The sequence below is a fragment of the Nicotiana sylvestris genome, chromosome 12, assembly GCF_000393655.2.
Source record: "Nicotiana sylvestris chromosome 12, ASM39365v2, whole genome shotgun sequence".
NCBI classification, from domain to species: Eukaryota; Viridiplantae; Streptophyta; class Magnoliopsida; order Solanales; family Solanaceae; genus Nicotiana; species Nicotiana sylvestris.
In genome coordinates, this window is record NC_091068.1 from 89,519,964 (window position 1) to 89,530,836 (window position 10,873).

Sequence of the window (10,873 nt, forward strand, 5' to 3'; positions counted from 1 at the left end):
ATAGTTGGATTAGAATTCCTAAGGAAAACCAACACCATGCATGTACTGTATGCTGACATATTACTGATGATGGGAGCAAACGGGGCCAAGCCTTGCATCATCCCGTGCATCCCCAAGAATATGGCCGCTGAGAACATCTCGGCCTTGCAGCTGAAGAAGGGGGTCAAAAGACATGAACCTACATTCCTGGCAACCCTCTGCATTGAAGATATAGAACGCTTATCGGGTCCCATTCTTGCACCCGTGAAGGAACTGCTACTTGAGTTTGAAGATGTCATGCCACAGGAGATGCCAAAGACACTCCTACCCAGGCGCTCTGTGGACCATGAGATTGAGTTGGTGTTGGGCGCGAAGTCACCCGCCCGGGCGCCTTACAGAATGTCACAACCTAAACTCACCGAGCTTCAGAGACAATTAACGGAAATGCTAGACATAGGGATCATAGTGCCCTCCAAATCCCCATAGCGGTCCCCTGTGCTATTCCAAAAGAAACATGATGACAATCTATGACTCTGTGTGTACTATCGGGCTCTAAACAAAATCACTGTAAAGAACAAGTACCATATTCTGCTGATGGCAGACTTGTTCTATAGACTGAGGATGTAACGGTGTTCACCAAGGTAGACCTAAAGACAGGTTATTGGCAAGTTCAGATTACAGAGGGTAATGAACACAAGACGACCTATGTGACAAGATGCGGGTCGTATGAGTTCCTAGTTATGTCGTTCGGCTTAACTAACGCCCCAGCTACATTTTGCACCTTGATGAACCAAGTCTTCCAAGAGTACATTGACAAATTCGTGGTTGTCTACTTGGATGACATTGTGGTATATAGCAAAACAGTGGAAGAACACCTGGAGCACTTGCGGAAAGTCCTAGCCCGATTGTGGGAGCACGAACTATATGCAAATCTATCCAAGTGCTCCTTTGCTCAAAAGCAGATTGACTTTCTTGGACATGTCATCAAGGAAGGGCGGATCAAGATGGACCTATAAAAGATCCAGGCAATCACAGATTGGTCGCTGCCTAAGGAAATCCACGCCTTAAGGGTGTTCATTGGCCTATGCAACTTCTATCGGCGTTTTGTGAAAAACTATTCCCTCATTGCAGCACCATTGATAAAACTCCTCAAGAAGGTCACGCCTTAGGATTGGGGACCCAAGCAAGTGGAGGCTTTTAATGCATTGAAAGTGTCTATGTCTAGCAACCCTGTCTTGGCTCTCCCTAATTTGGTCAAGCCATTCGAGGTACAAATGGATGCATCCGACTATGACCTTGGCGGAGTCTTGCTACAATAAGGGCACCATGTAGCGTGCAAGAGCTGGAAGCTGAAGGATGCAGAGCGGAGCTATGCCGCCCATGAGAAAGAATTATTGGTTGTCGTCCATTGCTTGCACCTTTAGAGGCACTATTTGTTGGGGACCCCATTTGTGGTCAAGACAGAAAACACAGTTGTTATCCATTTCATGACCCAACCAAAGCTGAATGGTCGACAGGCCAGGTGGCAGGAACTCCTAGCTGAATTCCACTTCAACCTGGAATACCAGAGTAGGAAGATTAATCATGTTGTTGATTAGCTCAGTTGGAGAGCTGATCTAGCATCGGTATCTCTACTCGCCACCCTAAGGGGGAGCTAAGTAGCCACCTTCATCAAGGACCAAATATAGGATCTACTCATCAAGGATCCTGCTGCACAGTATTTGGTTGATTTGGTAGGACAGGGCAAGACCCGCCAGTTCTACATGGAAGATAGTTTTCTAAAAGTGAAAGGGAACAGACTTTACTTTCCTAAAGGAGGATATCTACGAAGGACTCTTCTAGCAGAATGTCATGATACTCTGTGGGCCGGCCATCCCAGTGAGGAACACGCCATGGCGTTGCTTTGCTGTGCATATTATTGGCCTCAAATGACCGATGACGTCGCTCAGTATGTGAAGACTTGTCTAGTATGCCAGAAGGTCAAGTCGGACCGCTTGACACAAGTGGGACTCTTGGAACCACTAGATGTCCCAAAGAGACCTTGGGAAAGCGTTTCCCTGTATTTCATCACTAAATTGCCCAAGGTCGGAGATCTTACAACCATCTTGGTTGTGGTGGATCGGTTTTCCAAGTGTTCCATCTTTATTGCAGCCCCACAATATATATCAACAGAATATACAGCTCGACGCTTCTTCTCTCCTGTCATCAAATATTGGGGCCTGCCCAAAGACATTGTTAGTGATCGCGACTCACGCTTCACTAGCAACTTTTAGACCCAACTCTTTAAGTGCCTTAGGTCAAAATTGAGTCACAACTCAAGTTTTCATCCACAATCTAATGGCCAGATGGAATGGTTCAATGGTATGTTAGAGGATTATCTCCGCCACTTTGTAATCGGATCGGAGAAAGAATTGGGTGAAGCTTCTGGATGCTGCTCAACTGTGTTTCAATTCACAAAAGAGATCTAGTACAAATAAAAGCGCTTTTGAAATTGTTACCGGATAGCAACCACTACTCCCACACACCGTGAATGCACCAAACATGTCAAAATCTCCTCGAGCTGCTAGTTATCAAAAGAATGGAAGCAAAATATGGAGATAGTGCGGAGCTATCTCGTCAAAGCCCAAAAGTGGATGAAAAGGCATACTGATCAAAATCGTCACTTTGTTGAATACCAAGTACGAGACAAAATGATGGTCAAAATCCCAAAGCGGTACTTATTTGCGGGGGTCCATGAACCTCACCTATTGGAAAAATACATTGGACCCTTGTCTATTAAAAAGCACATTGGGAAAGTTGCATACTGGGTGGATACCCCAGATTGGTGGAAAATTCATCATGTCTTCTATGTCATCCTCCTGAAACCTTTTTGGGAAGACACAGAGGATCCTTCACAAAGCCAACTCACAATACCCAGTATTCGAGGTCCCAATTCAACCGGGAAAAGGCATGTTGAAGCTATCCTTGATGATAGAGTGATTCATTCCTCAAGGAAAGATCACCAAGAGTTCTTGGTGAAATGGCAGGGCTGTGAAGCAGAGGAGAATACTTGGGAGAGGGTAACAAACCTCAAATCCTACAAGATCCTAATTGAAGATTATCTTGCAAGTAAGGCACCGAGGACGTCGCCAACTCAGGTGTGGGAGAATGTTACACCCCAAGTTTTCATACGTGAGAGTACGTCGTAAGTCATTGATGTAAGATCGGAAATGAGTTTATATTTGGAATAAAATAAAGTAAGTTAATCATGTTACCTTGGAGGTTACAAATATTTAAGATCATGAATAACGAGTACCAAGAGGGATGGAAATCTTAGAAGCTAAACCAATTGAAGAAAATAAGTTTCGTCAAAAATTGACAAGTTTGGAATGTTATAACATGTACTTTGGGGTGAGACTAGGGTTCTTAACATGATAAGGAGATTATTCTATGAGTTATTTTAGTCGTATGATATTCATTTTCTACATTTTGAAGGCAAGCAAGTTGTGGAACAAGAGTTGGCAAAGGTCATACAACTTACATTCATAAATTTGCTGAAATTTAGGTCAAATGTATCTGAGGATTTCTCCAAATATACTTGGAATCATGGGGTGTTATACCTACCAAATTAAATATCTACGAGTCTAGTTTCTAACGCATTAAACCGTTTGTCAATACAACATCGGAGTAGAGAGATATTTGTGTTTTCGCGAGACCGCGCAAGCAGCTCCCAATGGGACCCACTTAGGCGGTGGTTGACCTACTTCAATTTGTAAACGTTTTGGACGCCTATTTTTGCTCATTTTTCAACTAATATTCGTCTCCAAACTTCTCCTAACCCTCCTAAACATATACCACAAGGGTTTGAAGTGATTACACCATATTTCAACATCAAAACTTAGTTCTAGTGAAGAACAACACCTCTTTGAGGTTGTGTTGTCATTGAGGATTGTTGTGGGCTGTATTTAGATGAAATTCCAAGTTGGTGCTGCTTTATAAGGTGAGTATAACAGCCTACTAATTGTGCTTAATCTTTCTTGTATGTTGGTTAAGTTGTTAGGATGATAAACTACAAGATAATACTTGGATTAGCTTAAGTCACTTCTATGGTGTTGTATTGCTATTAAGGGTTGTTGTAAAATGAATATAACTTGGATTTTGACTTGAAGTTACTGTAGGAGGTATGTATATTGTGTTCTTGCTTGTGCCTAAGGTTATCTTGATATTGATTAAGTTAAATGGATGGGCTAGACATGAACTAGTGAATAAAGTTGCTAGTTGGGGATAGTTGAAGTTGTGGATTATTTTCGTTGTTATAAATATATGGTATAAGGCTGGAATCATTGATTAATGACTTCATTATCAAGTTAATGATACTTTTATGTTGAAGTAAGAAGTCTATAAGGATTGATAAGGGGTATACGGATTCCAATCGGAGCTTGCCGCTCGTCGTAATGTAGTTGTGACTTGTTGTTGTTATATGGTGTCTTGATATTGATAATTATGTATTGATGGATTGCTCTGGTCATTGTTGTTTGTATATGGTATTGGAGGAGGCCCTTGTTACAAGGGAGATGCTGCCAAAATTTACGTAAACGAGCTACTAGCTTAAGTTATAGACTTAGCCTTTGCTCAGCACTGATTTTGAATCTCCTTATACTATGATAGATTGAGTTGACTTGTTTGAAGAGTTTCTTGGAAGTGATTAAGGACTCAACGGGTTTAAGGTATGTTAAGGCACTTTCTTCTTTCTTTTGGCATGATCTAAAGTGAAATAAATGTGCTACTTCATAACGGATCTACTCCTAGCAACTAAGGTTGTCCATGTTGTTATTTCCTTATAAAATTATTCTAAGCAAGTGTGTATGATCCTTGAATCCTACTAAGGTTCATATTGAGGGTATGGATGTCCATAGTGTTCTTAAGTCACTCTAAAAGGTTTAGAAGGTGATTCCATGAGTCTATCATGCATTATATATAGTATCTATTTTACTCTACCGAGCCGCTCTATAGTCGGCCGGGTACGGCACCTATTGTGCAACCACTGATCAATTGGGTTTACCGAGCTCCACGTGGCCGGGTACGATTCTACCGAACCTTATGATGGTCGGGTACACTTTTACCAAGTCCTCTTTGAGGCCAGGTACGATATGATGATGATGATGCCCACAGAGGCGAATGTTTTAAAAAGTGTATGTATATATATGTATTATGCATTTCATATCAGTAACCCCCAGAGGCACTCAGATGTTACAGGTTGTATCTCCTTTATCTCTCTCTTTACATTACTGTTATTGTTTAAGATATCCTGCCTAACTTACTCAGTACTTTATTCATGACGTCCCTTTTGCCTGGGGACGCTGCATTTCATGCCCGCAGGTCCCGATTGATAGGTTGACAGTCCTCCTAGTAGGCTATCAGCTCAGCGAAGGTGTTGGTGCACTCCACTTGCTCCGGAGTTGCCTATTTGGTCAGTATGCTTTGGATATGTATTGATTGATATGGCGGGGCCCTGTCCCGACCTTTATGATTTTATGTACTCTTAGAGGCTTGTAGACATATGTCAGGTGTATGGATAATTGTATGGCCTTGTCGGCCTATGTTTCGAGTTTACTAATGGTCATGTCGGCCTTATAGGCCCGTATGTCACATATATTAGTTTGTATATCATGTTGGGTCTTCATATGTTGACTATTCCCTTATGTTTTATTCTTGTTATCTCAGGACGAGTTTTCTAGCTCATTTACTCATGATAACATGATAAGAAAGATATGTTACGTTGGTACTCGGTTGAGTAAGGCACCGGGTGCCCGTCGCGGCCCTTCGGTTTGGGTCGTGACAGAAGTGGTATCAGAGCAGTTCTGTCCTAGGGAGTCTACAAGCCGTGTCTAGTAGAGTCTTGTTTATGGGTGTGTTGTGCACCACACTTATAAGCAGGAGGCTACAGGGCATTTAGGTCTGTCACTCTTTCTTCTTACTCTAGATCGTGCAGTAGAGCTCAGTTGTAAGAATTCAAACTCCTAAATTCGACTTTAGTCGTAATACAACGATACCTACATCCACAAAGACAGTTGGTAAGAGATTGCATGTGGATGTGGAAGAGTTGAGTCAGAGGAACTCGATTTCACATCATGCTTATGATGAGTAAATATGAGGTCTTCAACAGATCATGTGTGTACTAAGATGTGTATGCTTCTTAATAAGGAGCCTTAAGGCACGGATATCTATTCACGAATATGGTGAAAATCTATGAGGAATTCAGAAGCTAGATACAAGTTTTAACAAGTAAAAGAAGTAAAGTGAAGGGGTACGAGGCACCCAGATAATGAAGATTATCAATATTTTCAAATCAGGCAGAGAAATATAAGCATTTTGGTACCTTCATCAATGACAGAGGTAAGTACAATTGGCCACACCCATCTCAGTTATGTTCTATGGGAGCTAACAGATATTATTTAAGAGAAAGATGGGATATCAGGATCCAGTTGGAGTTAGAGTAACCCAAAAATTGTGGATAGGTTGTTATCATTAACTAATGTTTCCGAAAGATGGTGCAAATATGGTAATAGATCTCCTTCTAAGACACCCAGATGGTGAACTCTAGAGTAGTACAATCAGATACGAATACTGGAATATTCAGAAATTTCAGAAGATAGGCAGTGGGATCCTAGAATGGACAAATATTTACCTTAGTATGACTCTAGCCCCGAGTAGAAAAAAAGAATGTTAGGCATTCCCAAGGATGAAGCTAGGGGAGCTTATAGGGAAAGAACATTTTGTTGAAGTTTTAAGAATAAAGTGATATACAAAAAGAATATTATCCGGAGAATAAGAAGAAAATACATGAAGCATCATGAGTAAGATATGATATATGGGTGATAACAGTAAATCAAATTATGACACGATGACAAAGTCTATAATCAAGTGAAGAAAAATACAAGAGGTAACAAGCCTTAAGGCAATAAAAGAGCATAAGCCATAAAGTCATATTCTTATTTCGAAAAATGAGATGGTCACTTCAACGTGATTACCAGGAAGAAAGGTTAGACCCCAGAGTAATAAAAATCAGTATGAGCTGGTGAACAAGATAAAACCGAACATGAATTAGGGACCGGAGGATTTGATAATGGTCGACATCGTGAGAATTTCAAAGATCGTGCTCTAACAATAATAGAATAGACAACGGACGAATAACCTTTAAAGGTTATTTAGGAAGTCGTTTACCTAAAGCAAGCACTCTGAGCAGAGTTAATCTTAAGGGACTAAGTGTGCCAGTTACCGTAGGTATCACCTTCGTGCGTAAGAAATTTAGTTATCCCTAGTACAGAAGGTTACCATAAGGTGATTAAGGTTCATTGATAATGTGAAAAGACGCCAAATATGAAAAGGTAAAACAACTATAGGTAGATCGTCGTAGTACTAAATCTTAGTACTCCCCTAAATGGGGGAATATGGTGTGATATGATATTAAGTCAGAGTTAAGCGGTTCAGTTAACTATGGAATGGTAAAGAAAGAATGTGGTAAAAAGGAGAAAGGGATGATGTTGCATTTATTCAGTTCCTGCAGATATGTTGCGACTCCAGAACATAATACAAGCACGACACCGGAGAGAGGCAGTAAAAGTTTTCGGCCAGGATGTTATTGATAAATAAGTGTGAATGGACACTTGATACATCAAGAGCTAGTGGCGAGAGATAAGTTAAGACAAAGGATATATACCAAGAGGGATTATACGGAATATATATATGAGAATGGACCAACGAGTAATTAGTAGTTGATTCAGGAAGAGCCCAATTATGGCTAGACAAGAGGTCACAGATAAATCAATAGATCATGCAAGATAAATGTAGTGAATCGCAGCATAGTGAATTCAGTCTCGTAGATACGAGATCATAATCATTTGAAAAAAATTTCAGATAGGAGTTGAGGCAGTTAAAGGTACCATTTTTAAGGTTTATGAAAATAAGAGAGAGTGCCACTAAGGAGACAATAAAAATTTGAGCTTAGAAGTAACCCTACGAGCACAAAGGCATAAATTTATGTAACTAAGGATTATTATAGGCGAGTAAGAATAACGAAAATTACCTTCGGGTGTACGATATATCAAGCTCGCAACTTTACAAGAACCAGAAGGTCTCCCTAAGTACTATAATGAAAGACTAGCTGAGGAAATAAGGAAGAAGGTTTCCACCTAAGCATAGTGAGCTAAAGAGTAAATGATCCTGTAACAATAGTCTCACTACAATATTGTATACACTCCATAAGAAAGTGGCACCTATCATGGCTAATGAATGGTAAAAAAAAAAAGCCATCAAAGGTGATGTTTGAGATCATATGAGGTACAGGAAATTATAGTATTCGTGGGCAAAATGACAAGCCAAGTATTCATGCAACAAGTGATAGAACGACCAGCAAAAGTAATTGCTTACATTTAAGGACAACTGAGAAGGCACGAAAGGAAATTTATGGTGCTAGCAAGTTGAAGGAAGGTTGCGAGTAGTATAAATAGATCGGTGTAGGTCCTAAGGTAAAGTATTGTAGAGCAACAAGGTTTTAGGTAGATAGGAGTAAGGATATGAAAAGGTGAGTGAGAAGGTGACGAGAATATGTATGTCCTCGGGATTAAACCCATCAAAACAAGGGAGCTGATGATTTCCATATGTAATAAAAAGCTCGGTACAGCCTGAATGAACACAGAGGAGTCTGAGACTAGGTGCATTTAGAAGAGATGGAATGCTGCCCTGGCGGTAGAATAAGGGTGTAATTGTGATAGATAAGAGGATGATTCTTAGGCCTTTGATTGAGTAATGATTTAACGAGAAAGGGATTTCATTAATTGCACGGGATTAGAATACCCCCATAAGATGAATCGCGTTGGGATGCAATGAAATATGGTTATTGGAGTATAGTATTATCCCTAGGTGGATCAGGAAAATCACTTCATATGTTCCCCGATAAGATGTGAGCCCTAGTGACAGTGTATTACGTAAGAGGTTGCAAGTTATCAGTGATAGATTATAGATCAACATTAAGGTGAATAAACAATAGATGGGTACAAGTTCCAAAGTTCGAGATGAGATTTGTTTGTTATTCTTAGATGAATAATAATGAGGAAGCACTAAAGGACTTAGATTTATACATATAGGATAAGCAGCGAGAGAGTAACCTGGAGTTGGGTAGCAAACCTCGGTAATAATAAACCGAAGTAAGTTTTATGGTATAGTATAACCTACCTAGATGTAGTAAATCCATAAGGATAGATATACAAGGCTATGAAACAAGAGATAGAAATAGTCTTAAGTTTGATAAAGTACCAAGCGAAAGACATCAGTACACCTATAGATGCCTAGAGGGACAACTTGTCATAATTCTGTATATGTTCATAAAGTGAGGCTTAGAGATTGGCTAAAGGATGGAGGAAAAAGAGAAGATGAGTCGCTAGGCGCTCATACAAGGACACAGTCGTACATACTGCATGACATAAGGTAGCAAATGTTACGATGTTGGAAGAATTCCGACCACATGTCATGGCGTGACAAAGAGGCCTAAAAGGGGGGAATGCCCAAGCATTTGGATTTATTCACAAAACAGTTGCTTAGATGGAAAGATGAGCATTAAAGTATTCGTAAGAGCCATAGTTTATGAAACTGATAAGCGCATCAGTCAACATTCGAGGACGAATGTTCCAAAGGGGGGAATGATGTTACACCCCAAGTTTTCATACGTGAGAGTACGTCGTAAGTCATTGATGTAAGCTCGGAAATGAGATTATATTTGGAAGAAAATAAAGTAAGTTAATCATGTTACCTTGGAGGTTACAAATATTTAAGATCATGAATAACGAGTACCAAGAGGGTTGGAAATCTTAGAAGCTAAACCAATTGAAGAAAATAAGTTTCGTCAAAAGTCGACAAGTTTGGAATGTTATAACATGTACTTTGGGGTGAGACTAGGGTTCTTAACATGATAAGGAGGTTATTCTATGAGTTATTTTAGTCGTATGATATTCATTTTCTACATTTTGAAGGCAAGCAAGTTGTGGAACAAGAGTTGGCAAAGGTCATCACAAGTTACATTCATAAATTTGCTGAAATTTAGGTCAAATGTATCTGAGAATTTCTCCAAATATACTTGGAATAATGGGGTGTTCTACCTACCAAATTGAAGGTCTACGAGTCTAGTTTCTAACGCATTAAACCGTTTGTCAATACGATATCGGAGTAGAGAGATATTCATGTTTTCGCGAGACTGCGCAAGCAGCTCCCAATGGGACCCACTTAGGCGGTGGTTGACCTACTTCAATTTATAAACGATTTGGACGCCTATTTTTGCTCATTTTTTAACTAATATTCATATCCAAACTTCTCCTAACCCTCCTAAACATATACCACAAGGGTTTGAAGTGATTACACCATATTTCAACATCAAAACTTAGTTCTAGTGAAGAACAACACCTCTTTGAGGTTGTGTTGTCATTGAGGATTGTTGTGGGCTGTATTTGGATAAAATTCCAAGTTTTTGCTGCTTTCTAAGGTGAGTATAACAGCCTACTAATTGTGCTTAATCTTTCTTGTATGTTGGTTAAGTTGTTAGGATGATAAACTACAAGATAATACTTGGATTAGCTTAAGTCACTTCTATGGTGTTGTATTGCTATTAAGGGTTGTTGTAAAATGAATATAACTTGGATTTTGACTTGAAGTTACTGTAGGAGGTATGTATATTGTGTTCTTGCTTGTGCCTAAGGTTATCTTGATATTGATTAAGTTAAATGGATGGGCTAGACATGAACTAGTGAATAAAGTTGCTAGTTGGGGATAGTTGAAGTTGTGGATTATTTTCGTTGTTATAAATATATGGTATAAGGCTGGAATCATTGATTAATGACTTCATTATCAAGTTAATGATACTTTT

General features: G+C 39.7%; 1 protein-coding gene across 1 annotated transcript; it reads left to right on the forward strand.

Annotated features, from left to right (window-relative positions):
- Positions 1-2,570: 2,570 nt before the first annotated feature.
- Positions 2,571-3,167, forward strand: LOC138883344 (uncharacterized). The gene has a single exon (XM_070164026.1). It carries the CDS (start codon positions 2,571-2,573, stop codon positions 3,165-3,167), a length of 597 nt encoding a protein of 198 aa, XP_070020127.1.
- Positions 3,168-10,873: the final 7,706 nt, after the last annotated feature.

Excerpts from the sequence above, each read along its gene's own strand:
- LOC138883344 (XM_070164026.1), top strand. The coding sequence starts at position 2,571 with ATGGAGATAGTGCGGAGCTATCTCGTCAAAGCCCAAAAGTGGATGAAA.